The sequence below is a fragment of the Bactrocera dorsalis genome, chromosome 3, assembly GCF_023373825.1.
Source record: "Bactrocera dorsalis isolate Fly_Bdor chromosome 3, ASM2337382v1, whole genome shotgun sequence".
Taxonomy (NCBI): Eukaryota; Metazoa; Arthropoda; class Insecta; order Diptera; family Tephritidae; genus Bactrocera; species Bactrocera dorsalis.
Window position 1 is genome coordinate 87,810,259 of NC_064305.1, and position 18,004 is coordinate 87,828,262.

Consider the following 18,004-nt stretch of genomic DNA (forward strand, 5'->3'; position numbering starts at 1 on the left):
TAACACTCAATTATCAGACGAATGTTACTAGAAAGTTTTAGAAAAAAAAATTGGTAAATTGGCGAAAGGTCTTTAAATTATGCTACTTTATACAATAATTATAAAATTATGCAAGCTTTTATGCTTTTACATTCTTTGGATATTTAAACAGTTTTCATAAATATGCATTACTTAATATTTCTCTTTTTGTTAAATTTTTCGCACTGCAGAGAAATAATCTCTTCAAACCGAATTGAAATAGTGGTCATATTAAACACTTTTTTAATCATTTTTTTCCAAAAAAAAATGTGAAAATTCAATACATTTCAACTTAAAATACTTTATGAGCTTTCGAAGACCATAATACCAAATATATGTCGCTGAATTTGGTTTGAAAATGCCACTTCCTAAATATGCCACCCCCAGACCGCGCTAGTGGCCCACTCATTATACTATGGACATATCGAGTTCCCGCACAATGAAGTTTGTAACCATATCTTACATATGTATACAAACCATATATATATATAGTATTTATGTACGTAAATAGTAGCACGACAATTTTGCATGCAGTTGCTCACCTGCTTTCAAAACTTGTGTCATTTTCTGATGAACAGGAAGAAAATAATCAACTCTTCCCGAAGTGTAAGCGCAGAAAGCGCGCAATTAATGTTATTATGATTATTGCTTGTATGTATGTGTGTGCAAGTGTCTTGAATGTAAGCTCTTATTATTGTTGCATCTTTTCATTTTCCTCGCTTTCTGGAAAAATGTCCGTCAATTGCTCAACGCTGTGTAAGAGAACGAGTTTCAAAACGCACCGCACTAATGACTGTATTGAACCTGAAAATATTATCTAACGAATGTCAAAACGCTATTTATACACTCTTCAATCATTTCGCATATGTGCATATTGATGGACGAGTGTACATGTATGTATGTATGTAACATACAGTGATTTGCAGGAACTTATAGACAGTTGATTCATTGAAAAAATTTAAAACAGTGCTTTTTTATAATATTTACATTATAAATATTTGACTAAAAATATAAATATAAGTGCTTTAAGTTCGATGAATTTTTACTCTGACAATAATATTATAATTTTAACTCTCCTCGAATAGAAAATATTCTATTTAATTTCTTTTGTGCTTTGAAGAACTTATCGCTCAATTTCAAATATTATTTCCAACGAATTTAAATTCTTCGATTTTTCGATAACAATTTTGTTGTTGTGCTAGTAGCTTAAAATATTATTCAGACCAATTTGATAAAAGCTACTGAACTTACAGTCCTTCATCGAATATAAATCGTAATTTGTTACGGTTTCTTAAAAAGTCTTAACTATTCGAGTAGTGGAGACTGGAAGGTCTACTTCCTCTCCGTTAACAAAATAACACAGAAGACAGTTTCTCGGATAGACGATCGCCTGCTGTTCGTACATTTTTTCCATACTAAGATGTAAATTTAATAAAAAAAAATAACTTTTGTAAATTAAATTAATGAAAAAATTAAAAAAATCAAAACTTTTGAATTCAAAAATGATTTTTTTGTTAAATTCAACTTAAAATATCTTGGATTGAGAATTTATTTCAAATTAAAAAATACTGTTCTCAAAATCAAAACTAAAAGTTAATGTTTTTTTATTATTAAGTTGAAAATAACAGTTGTTTTATTCACCCCGCTATTTAGATTTAAAATTTCATTTTTAATTACAATTGGAACTTTAAAATTAAAATATTGTTATTTATTTTTATTACGGTTTTTGGAATAAAAAATTTTCTTTAATTAATATTAATTGGTATTAATTAATTATTTTTAATAATTTTTTTTTTAGATTAAAAAATTATTTTTAATTTATATTAATTAGTATTAATTAATTAACAAATACTAATTAATAATATTTTTTCAATCCCAAAAACTACAAATAAATACAAAAAAATTATTAAAATTATTTTTAATTAATTAATTAATAGTAATTAATAAGAATTGTTTTAAATTAATTAATTATTACTAATTAATAATAATTTTTTAATTCCAAAAATCGTATCTAATTATAATTAATCAATTAATTAAAAATAATTTTTAATCACAAAAATAATTAACAAGTAAATTATAAAGTTATAATTTCAAAATTAAAAAAAAAACATTTTTAATCCGATATTTGAGATTTGAAATTTCAAATTTTTTAAAATTATATACTCTGGATTACAAAATAAAAAAAATATAAACTCAAATGCTAATTCCATTTTTAATTTATTATTATCTTCAACACAGTTTTCAAGTCCTTTACTGCGCTCATCATCGCAGCCATGAAAACATCACTTATTGCTAATTACTATTATTTTTCATTAAAATGCCGATCTTTCAGCTTAAAAATCAAATTATTTGTACAAAAATATAAAACTCCAACAACACATACATACAGATTTTTCTGATTCATATCTTTTAACTTTGCTACTAAAGTCATCAGAGCAATAACAATTGAATTACAGGGCTGTATTCAATTAATATTTCACAACGGAACTGAAATCCATACAAATTTATCAACGCTTTCCCGACTTCTGCCAAGCCAATGTTTATGTTGCCTTTGTTGGGAAAACATTTCACGGTGCAGTGACGTCGAAACAAGCCCCCAGCAGAAAATTAGGTAATCTGGTAGACAGCATTTGCGATTACTTGTCCGACAGCTCGAACATAAACACCTGCACCCGAACGCTTACAACGCCACATAAACACACAAAAGCACAAACAAACATACAGTAGCACTTGTTGCCTATTGCCTGTTGCCCGCGGCAGCGGCATGCATTTCGTATTTGTGGCAGAAACAAAAGTGAAAATGAAAACATTTCGATAACTTTTCGCTGCTGCGCGTAAACTTTAAGATTTTCATATTTAAAGCGACAAGCAGCCACAACCTTGTGGCAATAACGTTTGAGCTGCGTTGCAAGTAACAATACAGTATTGCTGTTAACAGAAATAGAAATTCGAAGTCGCTGCACAAAACACCGCAATCAGTGTCTGCTTTAGCCAAATCGCCAACCGCCAGCCGCCAAAGCCGACAAACAACACCCAATAGGCAAGCGCTGTCACGCAACTGACAGCGTGCAACATATCAATCAGTTAGACAATCAGTGCGTGGAGGCAAAGGCAAGCAAGTTCAGTGGCTCGATACACGCCTTTTCAATTCGCCATTCGTCACATTTGTTCCGGCGTTTATCCGCCTATCAAGTGCTGTTAGCAACATTATTACAATTGTTGTTGTTATTGTGTGTTGCTATTGTTGTAGTCATCTGTGTTGCCGTCATCATGTTGCTGCATTCGAACGGTGTAAGTCTTGCTTTTGTTGTTATTGTGTGGACTAATTTGTTGTTATTGTGCGGCGGCAGTTGCAAATGAAAGTGTATGTGTGTGTGTGTGTGCAACAGCAAGCAATCAACTAAAACGCCACGGGTGTAACGATCGAACAATAAGAAAGAAGAAAAGATAGCAAAACAATAGAAAATCATAACAGCCATCAGCAGCGTAAATTACGGGACTCCTAATTCGTGACGTTGATGCCGACTGCTGATCGGCAAGTGTAAAGAAAAACAACTTGCGGACATACTTAATGCTTGTTGTTGCTATCTAGCTATAATGACTTGCACACACACATACCCGCATGTGCTATGTGAAAGTGCCAGATAATTGAGTAAGAAACAAGTAAGGAAGCGCTAACTTCGGGTGTAACCGAACATTTCATACTCTTGCAACTTGCAAGGATTAAAGCCAGGGAAAAAGCTTCATGTACATAAGGCCTGTTAGTTACATATATGGCTCTAGGGCGAATTTTCACCCGATTTTGTTCATACAATTTGGACCGCGTCTCCATAAAAGCCCTGACGTGCCATCTCCGAGATAAAATTTAATGTCTTTGGCGTAATTAGTTATTGATTTATCACGTTTTTAGCAGTACCGTTTTATGAGAAGTGAGCGGGGTTAATATTCGATTTCATCCATTTTCATACTGTCGATAACAGGTCTTATAATATTGACGCTAAGCAAATTTGGTTGTTGTAGCTTTAGTGGTTTATGCAATATGTACATTCAACTTAATAAAGTGCGGGGTCACGCCCACTTTTCCACATTGTTTGCCCACAGATGCCTCATGCTAGTGTGATCCCCTTTATATCTTAATTTAATGCTTGGTTATGGCGCTTAATACAAACATTTTCGGTTAATGGCGTTTTGTGGGCGTGGCAGCGGTCCGATTACGCCCATTTACGAACTCAAATTCTTTTAACCAAGGAACGCGAATACCAAGTTTCATGAAGATGTCTCAATTATACTCAAATTTTAGCTTGCTCGGACGGACAGACGGACGAACAGATAGACAATCACCCGGATTTCAGCTTTTCTCGTCATCCTGATCATATATATATATACATAACCCCCTATCAATCTTGATTTCGATCTCGATTTTAGCTGATACATATGTATATACAACCGTTAGGTGATCAAAACTTTTATACTCTGCGGCAACATGTTGCAAGAGTTTAAAAATGCGAACACAATGCGCATGCAAAATCGCAATTTCAAGCATTGTTGACCGCGATCTCGAAAAAAGTGCAAATGGTGCAAGCAGTGCAAATGTTATTGCTCGCGGCAATTGCCTGGAAAACGGATCGGCGGAAGTGATTCAATAGTTTCAAGCTATATAAGCAAATGTGTGCCTGACTTTGTTATTATTATTGTTTGTTGGAATTATGTGATGCACAATTCATATGTACAAGTATACTTAGTTGAAATGAGATTTGAAGGAAAGTAAATCTGGTTCATATATTTATATCGCTTTGAAGATAAATATGTTATCTTACCAAAACTTGATTTCACTTTCGATTATTCATATTGATAAATGTTTACTAATAAATTACATTTTTGTTCCAAAATGTACCTCAGTCTCAGTGATTTTTTCAGCGTGCTATTTCTTGAGGTCTGAGAACAAAAAAAATAAATGGCTACAAGATCCGGAGAATAAAAAACAATTCGAAAATAATTTCCATAATTTTCATTGAGTTGTAGCACGGTGCATTGTTTCGCTTATGAGCTCGCGCGAGTTAATTTTTACAAAAAGTAAAAAAGAGTCAAAATATATATTTTTGAGCTGCACTGAGATGTACCCTCTTTACTTGATTTAAAAGGGTTACAGGGGTTTCCTTGGGTAAAAGAATAGCCTTTTTTCAACAATTTTTTTTATATAAAAAACTAAATATTTTACTAAAATTTTTTCCAACATACACTATTAACAATGGAATTTTGAAGTTTTTGAAAAAATATATTTATTTAAAACTCGACTCGACTTTTCAGTCTGTCTGTAGAAGAGTACTTATGTATTTTCTTATATGTGCTCGGTGAAAAAAGTCCATTCATAAACTCAATGAAAATGATGGAAAAAAACTTCACTTAGTAATATTAATATAAACCAACCGAACTCGAAATACTTTATTACCAATGAAAATATCGAAATTGGAAGAAAATAGCTAGAGGAATTTTTTGCATTATCTCAAAAATATATAACAATTCCCAAAACTTCTTCAAGTAAATTTGTGTGGCCATGCAAATCAATATTAATAGTTTTTATAGAGTGGATGAAAAAAATAGCTGACTGAATGAAAAATCTGAGGTTTAAAAAAGAAATTTACAGGTCATATTTAAATACATAAAAACAAAATATGGTCTGAGCAATGTTAGCACATAGTTGAATTCATGAAAATAATATGTATATTGTTTCAATTTTTTGTCCATTATTGAACTCTATATACCCACTAATTGCTGAAACTATGTGCTTGCCCGTACATTTGCAACTGAAAATTAAAAATAAAATTAATTGCTAGTAAATTAAAATTTTAAAATTAATTGGAGTAAGTATAATTAAAATAAAGTAATTTAAATATTTACCATAAATTGCAAATATTTAACTAAAAATTTGTGAAAATATTCATTCATGAAAATTAAGTCATTCAACAATTATGCACTCAATCAACGATGCAATCAATACCATAAAATATTCCGTAAGCTATGGCGTATACGTAACATATTTAAAGATGATGCACTGGCGTATGAGTAACGTACTAATGTGTTCCCGTGCGGATATATACTATTGGTAAAATCCTGAAAAAGTGTGTTGGCATACCAATTTTCTGTTTTAAAACTACTTTAATTAAATTCGCTGACATGCTTTTCAACTAACTTAACTTTAATTTAAGATTTTTCTTCAAAAAATTTGGCAATATTTCCAAAAATATTCAATGGCATTTGGAAACAAACTGATTACTTATTTAATTTCAAGTAATAAATTTTCAAGTAAAGACTTGGCAAAATTTCTTGCATCTTTTACTATTACACAAAGAAAAATCAAATAAACGAGTACATCACACTAGGATGAAACCCTTTGGGAGAGAAAAATAATTGTCTCTTAAAGTACATAAGTACATTCGGCGATTTTTACCATGAATGAAATTATTCAACAGCACTTCCATTAAAATTTGTGAGCGGAATCAAACGCTGAAACGTTCAGAATGTTGGAAAAGACCTTCGGTGATAATTATTTGTCGCGAAAAAGTGTTTTTGATTGGCACGAACCACGTCGAGGACTACCATCAAAATCAACAGTTGATCAACACTTCAATAAAATAAAAGAATTTTGTGTTTGAGAATCGACGACTTACAGTCAGAGGTCTTACTAGCAACTTTGGAATATCGGAAGGATGAATAAAAACCATTTTGAAAGATCATTTGGGCCTAAAAAAGAGAAAGCACGATTGGTTCGCAAATTACTAATTTTTTTCGAAAAACAGCGTCGCGTTAACGTCTGTAAGACAATGTTTTCGATTACCGGGATGTCCCAAAACGTATTATTACAGGCGACGAGTCTTTTGATCTATGCTAACTACCCGGAATCCGATGATCAGTAGGTCAAAAATCATGGTCATGTTGATAGTTTCCTTCTCTTATCGAGGTCTGTTGCTTTTGAAGAATAAATGAAGAATTTCAAAATTATGAACACAGTCTTACTATTTTGTGCACAAAATATTACAACTCTAAAATATGGAAACCCACATTATTTCACTAAAAAACCAATTATTTAATTACGCCTGTTCAGCAGAAAATTCAAATTATGCAAACGATAAAATATTAAGTAGACATAAAGCTGAAAAGCAGAAAGGCAAATGAGATTTGCTTGGTATTTGCAAGATTTATGACATATTTGCAAAGGATACACTTAAGGAATCTGCATGGCACAAAAGCTGACAGCAGCACAAAAGCAAAACGCAATGCAAGCCAATGCAAAGACGCCAGCATAAATTGCCGTCACATAAACATAAATATTATCTGTGTGTGGTGATGTGTTATGCGTATCAAATCAAGTATCTTGTTATGTTTGAGAAAGCTGATGAAAAGGATACCTCCTACTATATACACACAAATACACACAGCTACATGCAGTGGTCGCTTTAAATACACAACACAATTCACAATTGTTGACATAATGCCATATTTTCCTAATCCCATTTAATTTTATTCTCACACATTTCATTTCATCTCACTCTCGCATAATTTTCTATAAATTTTACATTCTATTTTACTTTCTTTACTTACATATTTGCATAAAACTGTTTGGTTTGTGTGGCTGTGTGCAGCTGCTTTCACTTTTCGTCATCACTGTGATGTTGTTTGCGCTCTCCGCCGGATATCCTTCCAAGGAGAAATTAAAGTAAGTGTATTAGCTGAAATGTATTGTAAGTATGTAGTTGTACAAGGTAAGTAGGTGAAATGTTCACCAATATAAATACATGTTTGTAAATAGCAAACACATTTATAATAATAATAATAATAAGTGTGCCTGTAGTAAATGGTGTAAGAAAGACTAATGAAGTTATGGATCTATATTGGACCACTACTAGCCCATGAATATGAACTTGCTGGTCGACTGACAAAAATATGAATTTTAAATATAAATACGCTTTTGCATGGAGTTTACAAAAAGATATTTTAATTTAAGCTTATTCGTGCTCGTGCTAAGCCCATATTATAAACCGAATACAAAGTGTGGTGTTCCACTGTTGCAAGGGCTCCGGCCTTCTCCGTAAATATTGGGTAGTCGAAAAAGTTTTTTTCGTATTTTTAATCAAACTTCAGCTTAATTTTTTTACATATTTATAATGAACCAAATATGTACCATTTTGGTTGACCACTTTTTGCCATTTTCCATCAGTGTAAAATTTTTCTGGTTTCTCGGCGAAAAACTGCGACAAGTAATTTTCACAGGCTTCTTTTGAAGCCAACTGTAATCCACTAACTTTTCCAATCCCACCCAACACTCAGCATAACCTTTCGAGGCGACCTTTCTTGGCCTTGCGACCTTTTGTTGAGCCACACCACACTTGGACCATGATTTTTTCGCACATTATTGTCGAATTTGATCCACTTTGGGTCTCCTGTTTCCATTCACTTCAGAAATAGCTCGATTTCATTTCGTTTGAGCAAAGAATCGCAGATATTAATTCGGTCCATTAAATTTTTCACAGACAATTCCTATGGTAGTTAAACATTGAGCTTCTTTTTGTAGCCAGTCTTTTTTAAATCGTTAAAAACCGTTTGATGATAAATTTTAAGTTCCTTAGCGATGTCATGGCTGCCTATGTGACGGTCCAGGTCAATCTTTCCCATATTTTCATCGACTTTTTCAACAAAAATAAGTCAACCAGTGTGAGGTGCATCTTTCACATCGAAATTTTCCGAAACGGAAGCGAGCGAACCATTGTTATTGGCTTGCAATGCATTATTCCCTTTCTTATGGGCTGTGGCCGATAATAAAAAAATCGCCCTCCGCCCGTGATTAGAAAATGGACCCCATAAACTCAAAATCATCAACAATTCGGTGTTTCCGTTTGTTCGAAGAAACTTTCGTGAAATTTCAAACAAAAATAAGAAAAAAGTTTAACTTTGGTTTAACCTAACCTATAATACCTTTCACAAATACAAAAGTTCTGATTACAAGAACTTGGATTCAGTTTACAATGCAGCTATACGAAATGGGAACCCGATTTGAAAAATTGCAATGCGTTAGGAAATAATTTATACCAAAATTCGTTAAGTTATCGCTTCAAATTAAAAATTTTTCACACAATCTCTTGGTTCCGAACCTTCACTTTTTGTGACAGCTATATGCAATAGTGGTCCGATATTGGCCTTTCCGCTAAGAGCAGAAAATTGTAGATCGATATCTCAAAAACTGAGTGACTATTTCACATATATACAGACCGACCCGACTAAATAGAATAATAACTCGTCACGCTGAACATTTATTTACTATTATATATACACTTTATATGATCGCCGACGTTTTGTTTTGAGTGTTACAAATATCTTAGTAAACTTAATATACGCTTTCAAGGTCTAAAATAATTAATCATGACTGTGGATCCAACCAAATGACAATACAGTTTTCAATTATCTCTGAATTTCTTATCGGGTATTTGTTATTTATTATGCGCAAGACGTTCTAATTATAAAGATTGTTTTAGCTACACACACACATACATACATATACTTTCATATACAAGTATATTTATGTGTTTTTGCTATACTAAAGGGTGATTTTTTAAGAGCTTGATAACTTTTTTTTAAAAAAAAACGCATACAATTTGCAAAATCTCATCGGTTCTTTATTTGAAACGTTAGATTGGTTCATGACATTTACTTTTTGAAGATAATTTCATTTAAATGTTGACCGCGGCTGCGTCTTAGGTGGTCCATTCGGAAAGTCCAATTTTGGGCAACTTTTTCGAGCATTTCGGCCGGAATAGCCCGAATTTCTTCGGAAATGTTGTCTTCCAAAGCTGGAATAGTTGCTGGCTTATTTCTGTAGACTTTAGACTTGACGTAGCCCCACAAAAAATAGTCTAAAGGCGTTAAATCGCATGATCTTGGTGGCCAACTTACGGGTCCATTTCTTGAGATGAATTGTTGTCCGAAGTTTTCCCTCAAAATGGCCATAGAATCGCGAGCTGTGTGGCATGTAGCGCCATCTTGTTGAAACCACATGTCAACCAAGTTCAGTTCTTCCATTTTTGGCAACAAAAAGTTTGTTAGCATCGAACGATAGCGATCGCCATTCACCGTAACGTTGCGTCCAACAGCATCTTTGAAAAAATACGGTCCAATGATTCCACCAGCGTACAAACCACACCAAACAGTGCATTCTTCGGGATGCATGGGCAGTTCTTGAACGGCTTCTGGTTGCTCTTCACCCCAAATGCGGCAATTTTGCTTATTTACGTAGCCATTCAACCAGAAATGAGCCTCATCGCTGAACAAAACACGCGCGCGAAACACATTTCGAACCGAACACTGATTTTGGTAATAAAATTCAATGATTTGCAAGCGTTGCTCGTTAGTTAGTCTATTCATGATGAAATGTCAAAGCATACTGAGCATCTTTCTCTTTGACACCATGTCTGAAATCCCACGTGATCTGTCAAATACTAATGCATGAAAATCCTAACCTCAAAAAAATCACCCGTTATGTATATTTGTTTGCCGCCATAGCCAAGTTGAAAAATGTAAATATTTACATTCAAGCTGACGTTTTTTAGATTATTTTTTGCACTGCCGTCACTCTCAACGCTCCTTTCCATTTTTCTGTTCTCTCTATAGGATTCGCATACATGTGCCCGTTAAGCATCATACACACGTACACACGAAAACCGTCATAAAGAAAGTACCGCTGCCAATACCGGTGCCGGTAAAAGAACATGAACCCGTCAAAGAGCATCATCACCATCATTATGAGAAGGAGGCGGAGGAGGACTTTGAAGGTTATGATTATCCGAAGAAAAAGCGACAAGTGCGGCATCCTTTCGTTTGAGCACTAAGTGAGGCTTGTGCAGAAGGAACAAAGAAAAGCAACAAAGCAAGAGGAGACAAGAAGGATAAGTTTAAAGAGAAGGCGTACGTTGAAGATAGCGTGGAAGAAATATATACAGCGTGAAGGCAGGGGTCAAATGTGGTCCACAAATAATCATCGAATCCCAAAACAAATAACTTGTACTCATATGTTGAATTTTTTATACACTGACATTTGAAATCTAAATTGTAAATTTGTTAGCATTCGCATATGCTGCGAACAATCTGCCACAAAGCACACACTCATACACACACACATATAGTAATGTACCCAAATGTTTGCATTAATCTGCGGATAATGTGCGCAGATTTATTTAGTCTTGATAAGTTTTAAATTATAGTTTAGAGTAGACAGTCGAGGCGAAAGCGCACACTAAATCCAAAGCACGAAGAAAGGATAACCAAAGCTGTGAATGGACGGGCGAGACACGTCGGGTGAAGCCGTGAAAGGGCGAGCGCACGTAGATTTATCTTCATATCCGTTGGAATTTCGCCCGGATACACATCTATGTAATATATAATTCGCACACGAGCTCACACACACACACATATACACATAGAATAGTTATTATTCGCTTAGTATATAACTTAGCTTGTAGACTAGTGTTACACCAAAAGTTCGTAAGTATGTGCATATTAAAAAATTTATCAATGTATGTGTGTATGTGTATTGGTGTTGTTCAAAATGGAATTTCTGTTGTTTAGATTGAAAAATCGAGATTAAATTAATTTTCCTTGGGTTCAATTACGTTATTGTGTTCCTCTTTGCAGTTATTTGGCTTAGTGTCTTGTTATTTGCTTTTTTATTCGCCTGTGTTTTTTTTATTACATAAACAAATGGTAGAATACAAGAAAACAGCTTGTACAAAGGTGATTTGGAAATTTCACATTTAAAGGCAAAATAAATGTGTGAAAATAAAAGTATCTGCAGCGCAAGATATGTATGCACGTGGAATTTATTGTAGCAAAGAACACCTTAGATAATATCTAAGCAACTTGAATAAGGGTGCGCCAACATTTTCGGAATGAGAAGTTTTGCTAAATTCAGACAGAACTAAAAAAAATATAAAAATAAAAACAGAATAGTTTTAAAAAATTTTGTATAGGAAAACAATTCCAAAGGGTTGCCACATGTAAAAAATTTAAGGTGTACTGGAATATGTGTATAAAAAACTAAGATTAGAATGGTTTTGTCAAATTTTTTATGGGAAAATTTTGAAAAGGGTTGCCACATGTTTAAAATTTACTAATTTACAAGTATAAGAAAGGCCAAGTTAGAATATGTGCATAAAACTTTAAATTGTTAAATCCATAAAATAAATTTTTGAGGGTTGCCACCTTTTGGAAACTACAAATTTAATTCACTTCATAAATCATTGAAAATGTTATAGCTATCAAAAGAATCATAACTTTAACGAAGATTTATATAGCATATATTTTTTTGAGTGTTGCCACCTATTTGAATAATGCAATTGTAACAAATTATTGGCTGTTTTCGATATTGCTGCAAAAAAATTTAAATTCTTTGACACAAAAAAATAAAATTCTTATGGATCACCTTAATGTACATAATTTAAATTTGGTATTTATGTTTATGTTACGTCGTAATTTCATATTACAAATTTTGTTGTAAATTTCCCAGCTAACAAAGTGTTCTTAAAAGATGCCATCAAGTTGCAAGACACGTCTTTTAGTTGTTTCATTTTCTTATTTGTACATTAAGTCATTTCTCCTTTACGATCTCATTTACGATCTTTAGAGTGGTGCTCTTAACGCCCGTAAAATAATTGCACATCAAATCAGATAAATATTAAGTACTTTATGTCATATATTCGTTTACCGAATACTTTATTGCTACATGTAATTACATATTACATTTTATTATTTACAAGATGATGAAGAGTGGCATAGCATAAAAGTTCAGATGGCAACGAAGTAGCGTAAAAAAATAATACTATTGGAAGTATTCTATTGCACACCATGAGAGTTAATGGCAGGTTAGGTACTTGGTAACTCTTTAATCGATTTCTACACTGTAAATATGTGTGCATATAAGGAGTATCAAAGTTTTGGTCTCGTAGAAATCCTCGTCCCTTTTCGGAAATTTTATTTTCTTTAGCTTCTCGTGAAGCAAATCATTCGATAGTAACAGAAACAGGTAGTATTCACTATAAGTTGAATTCATAAAAGCTCTCGGAGCTTCTGGAACGCCGCTATCGATGTGTGTGACCTGGCGTTGTCGAGATAGAACACAATTCCATTTAATTTGGTCGTAAGGGAGCAGCTCATAGTAGATAATTCCCTGTTAATCTGGCCGAATACACAGCAAACTCTTGTTGACTATCAATCCTCCGCGATTAGAGATTTAATATCCCCCCGAAAAGCCCCCAAAAAGCCACAATTGCTTTAAAACACCTTTCAATGTAACCTAACTTGTTTCTAAGGCACCCTTTATAATATGACTTCGATATAATTATTACAGCTGCTTCGCACACATATACTTTCGGCAGGCTGGGCTATTCCGGCCATACTCGTGTACACTTTTAAATATCCATTTTTATGGCTTTAGTTTGTCGATAAAAACGCTTATATATTGACCGAGTCTATTGAATTTTCTCCAATGATCTGCTGCAAGCACTAATTTAAACATTTTATATACAGAAAAGTTAGCAAACAAAGGAAAGTGTAGCTGTACATAATATATGTAAACATTATGGCTGTATAGTACGAGCAAATATATATATTTACAATACGTTTGAGACTGAAATATATACAAACATAAATATAAATAGAAACATTTAAGCCAAGTCGCCGAATTTGCACCGGAAATGTGTGCCTTTTCCGACGTCATGGACAAAATCGAATTTTCTGCATTTGTTATTGTACATACTTTAAAAAGCTTTCATAATATTTCAAGCAAATATACGACTGTGCTTATTGAATAACTTTTCAAACACATAACTCATTAAGTGGCGACCTTCAGCAAAATTCATTGAGTAACTTTTTATGTACTTTCTTGTGTACGTATGTATGTTTGTTTGTATGTTTGTGTATGGCAGATAGCGTAAAGACGAGTTTACGCTAGACATAGAATCGCTCTTTTCACTTTGCCAAAGCATAAGGATGTGCATGTATGTGTATGTATATTAAATATGGCATTAGCAAAATAAAAGTTGTATTATGGTAATGCCCTGGCAATAAGAACCAAAGAAAGAAAAAGAAAATTTTGAAAATAAATGATGATATTCGCTCTATGGCGGGTAGTGAGGTATTCCTTACGGTATATAAGGCGTTCGACTTGAGAAAGGAATTAGGTTGAAAGTATGAGCATCAGTTTAAAGAGCGCTGAAATGTAGAAATCAGAAATTTTTGCTGAAAAACTTTTGATGTTTCACATATATCCATATATACCATATATATGTACATACATTAGGCTGTCCGTTATTTTCCAATTTGTTTTTTTTTTGTTGCAAACGTCCACAGAAATTTAAGCTTTTGCTCTAAAAAGATGGATTCAACATATCCAATGTTTTTATTTTAAATTTAAACCGTTCCTAAGTCCTTTAATTTTTTTTCCATACATATATTTAATATGGAATTTTTTGATTTTCTACAAGAAAAAAATTTTCTACAAAGACAATAAAACTACAACTTTGAAAATATGATTTTTTAACACAAAATTTTTCGCTTTACAAAAAAGTCCTGCATGAGCTTTTATAAAAGCATTTCTTTAAACGCTCAGTAGTACATTTGAAGCATAGGTTTAATTCCCTATGCTTCAAATGTACTACTGAGCTCTCATGCAAGTGCCTTATAAATTCTGTGTTGCTCATACGTCATGGTGGACTTTAAGAATGCTCAGTACAATTAATGCATAGCTTTAACAGCATATAAATTTTAAACAAATGGTTTCATGAAAAACTCCTTATTTCTTGTAGAGCAAGCAATTTGAACTAAAATTTAATTTTCTCAAGCTTATTGCTTTACTTGTTTAAGGCAGAATATTCAAAAATCGCATGTTAAAATTGAAAGTAAAGAAATTGTTTACTTTTTTGGCCAAAAGCTGAAACTTCGAGGTGTATTTGGAAAAAAAAATTGCCTGAGAAATAACATACACCCTAATATACATACATATGTATATATGTACATATATGTATTTTTCATGTATGTATGTATATGTATTTTTCATATAAATGTCAAAGGCAACTCACTTCTGACACGGGTAATTAAATTGTTATATGAAACATTTATCTGCAAACTTGAATTGCGATTCATGCATGCGTGTCTTCATAAAGATATTAGAAATCATATTGCTATGGTCCAGGTATTAAACATATAAAAAAGCATTTAAATCTTAAATGAAAATGATGGAAATTAAGATTTTCAATCTAAAATCTGAAAATACGTAAACATCACTGTGTTAATCTCTTTTTGAAGGCATAAACAAGCACAAAAGCGTAAATTTGAACAAAAACTGATGTAAATGCGTATATAAATATTATATATATATGTAAATTTTAATATTTCATTTTGTTTCACAACACAAAACCAAAGAAGAATTCTATTTACCCGGAGTGAACTTTTGAAATTCAACACGAAATGTGGGTAATTGCCACCCGGCGGCGCGGTCATCACTCGCTTAATGCGTTCGTCAAATCAAGAATTTGTAAAAACAACAACTTGAGCAACATTGTCGAGAGTAAAGTGCAAAAAAAAACGTAAAAGAATGCACACACATGCACACAACGCACACACATGCGTATGAAAATACCAGCGCTATCGCAGAAGAATGTGAATGGAAAGGAAAAGTATGAGTGTTGCATGAACGCAAGTGCTTGCGTGTGCGTGTGTGTGTGAAACGCCATGTAATTGAATGTGTCTGCATGCAACAAGAACTCTGACACATTTGACCGAAATGACGGTGAGCACGTGCTGTGTGTAAACAGCGTTAACGCGCGCAAATTCAGCAAACTTCCCGACAACCAACACATTCCAAAAACCAAATACCAAATCAACAAGCCAGCGTGTGCACACATACACACACGCAAACACTCTCACACACATAAAACCAACGAAGTGCACCGTCACTTGCGTGGCGAAGACGCAGGATACGAAACAACGTGTGAGCGAAATGTTGGCGCGGAGAATGCTGGCCAAAAGTGATTGAGTGTGCGCGCCAACGGGCAAACGGGTGAACGACGCCATGCAACTAGAAACGGATTAAAGAGCAGTTGCTTCTTAATTGACTTTTCGTTTTCAAGAGGTCAATAAACAACTAAAATGAATATACTCAAAAGAGACCTAACTTCATTTGAAAGGTGTTGTAATGAAAAGAAAATTTTCTTGAGCGCAAACATGGTTTAAGCTTGTTAGCGTTTAGAAAAATGTAAGCATAATTAAATGCTGAGTAATATACTTTAATAGTGGGAGTAAGGTTCTTTAAAACTCTTCAGCTTTGAGTTTCTTTTAAAGGAGTTTTTTTGGGGCGTCTCACATTTTAAGTTAACAACCTCCATTTCATCTTCCTATTAATTATTATTCTTCACAGAAATGACAAATAAAAGCTATCTTCAATACAGCAACCCTTGGAGCGAAGCGAATCGAAGAAACAGCTGGTATAAATCTCACAGACTGGCATAAACAAAGTTAGCTAATTTTGCAATCGTCAATACTTATTCCACAAGGCTAGCCAAATACTCGACTTTATTGAATTCGCTGGATAACTTTTTTCTTGCTTTCTCATGTAAATTTTTCTACAATGTTAGAGAACATAAATCGTATACACCGAGCCAGAAAGTGCCGAATCGTACAATCATGCTAAAGGGTGATTTTTTAAGAGCTTGATAACTTTTTTTTTAAAAAAAACGCATAAAATTTGCAAAATCTCATCGGTTCTTTATTTGAAACGTTAGATTGGTTCATGACATTTACTTTTTGAAGATAATTTCATTTAAATGTTGACCGCGGCTGCGTCTTAGGTGGTCCATTCGGAAAGTCCAATTTTGGGCAACTTTTTCGAGCATTTCGGCCGGAATAGCCCGAATTTCTTCGGAAATGTTGTCTTCCAAAGCTGGAATAGTTGCTGGCTTATTTCTGTAGACTTTAGACTTGACGTAGCCCCACAAAAAATAGTCTAAAGGCGTTAAATCGCATGATCTTGGTGGCCAACTTACGGGTCCATTTCTTGAGATGAATTGTTGTCCGAAGTTTTTCCCTCAAAATGGCCATAGAATCGCGAGCTGTGTGGCATGTAAGCGCCATCTTGGTTGAAACCACATGTCCACCAAGTTCAGTTCTTCCATTTTTGGCAACAAAAAGTTTGATAGCATCGAACGATAGCGATCGCCATTCACCGTAACGTTGCGTCCAACAGCATCTTTGAAAAAATACGGTCCCATGATTCCACCAGCGTACAAACCCACACCAAACAGTGGCATTTTTTCGGGATTGCATGGGCATTCTTGAACGGCTTCTGGTTGACTCTTCACCCCAAAATGCGCAATTTTGCTTATTTACGTAGCATTTTCAACCAGAAATGAGCCTCATCGCTGGACAACAACACGCGCTTATATACACATTTCGAACCGAACAATGATTTTGGTAATAAAATTCAATGATTTGCAAGCGTTGCTCGTTAGTAAGTCTATTCATGATGAAATGTCAAAGCATACTGAGCATCTTTCTCTTTGACACCATGTCTGAAATCCCACGTGATCTGTCAAATACTAATGCATGAAAATCCTAACCTCAAAAAAATCACCCGTTATATATTGGCACCTCTACGCTCCTGCAGTGAAAAAAGTCTCAGCTTTAATAAAAATTTGCGCTTAATTCCATCAAGCCACTTAATTCCGCTCTGTTGAAAATTGCAAAAATTTAATTTAGCTGTTTTCAATCTTTATGCATATGCACCCATACAAATATGCATGACTTGATATATTTGAAGAGGAGATGAATGACTGTCTCATGTGCTGCTCATTTCAGCCACTCCTCCCACCTATAGGTTCCGCTTACACAACACACAACACATTCACTTAATCCTTATGAACACTAAATGCACACGTTCATTTGTATATGT

At 33.8% G+C, this 18,004-nt stretch overlaps 1 protein-coding gene across 1 annotated transcript; it reads left to right on the forward strand.

Annotated features, from left to right (window-relative positions):
• The first annotated feature begins 2,879 nt into the window (after window positions 1-2,879).
• LOC105227905 (uncharacterized) lies at window positions 2,880-11,674 on the forward strand. The gene is made up of 3 exons (XM_011207456.4): window positions 2,880-3,309; window positions 7,659-7,732; window positions 10,678-11,674. Exons 1-3 carry the CDS (start codon window positions 3,289-3,291, stop codon window positions 10,886-10,888), a joined length of 306 nt encoding a protein of 101 aa, XP_011205758.1. The 5' UTR covers window positions 2,880-3,288; the 3' UTR covers window positions 10,889-11,674.
• The last annotated feature ends 6,330 nt before the right edge of the window (window positions 11,675-18,004 follow it).

Bases quoted from the DNA above. Each gene is read 5' to 3' on its own strand.
- LOC105227905 (XM_011207456.4), top strand. From the start codon at position 3,289: ATGTTGCTGCATTCGAACGGT. The intron at 3,310-7,658 runs GTAAGTCTTGCT...GGCTGTGTGCAG, and splicing joins TGTTGCTGCATTCGAACGGT to CTGCTTTCACTTTTCGTCAT. The intron at 7,733-10,677 runs GTAAGTGTATTA...TTCTCTCTATAG, and splicing joins CCTTCCAAGGAGAAATTAAA to GATTCGCATACATGTGCCCG.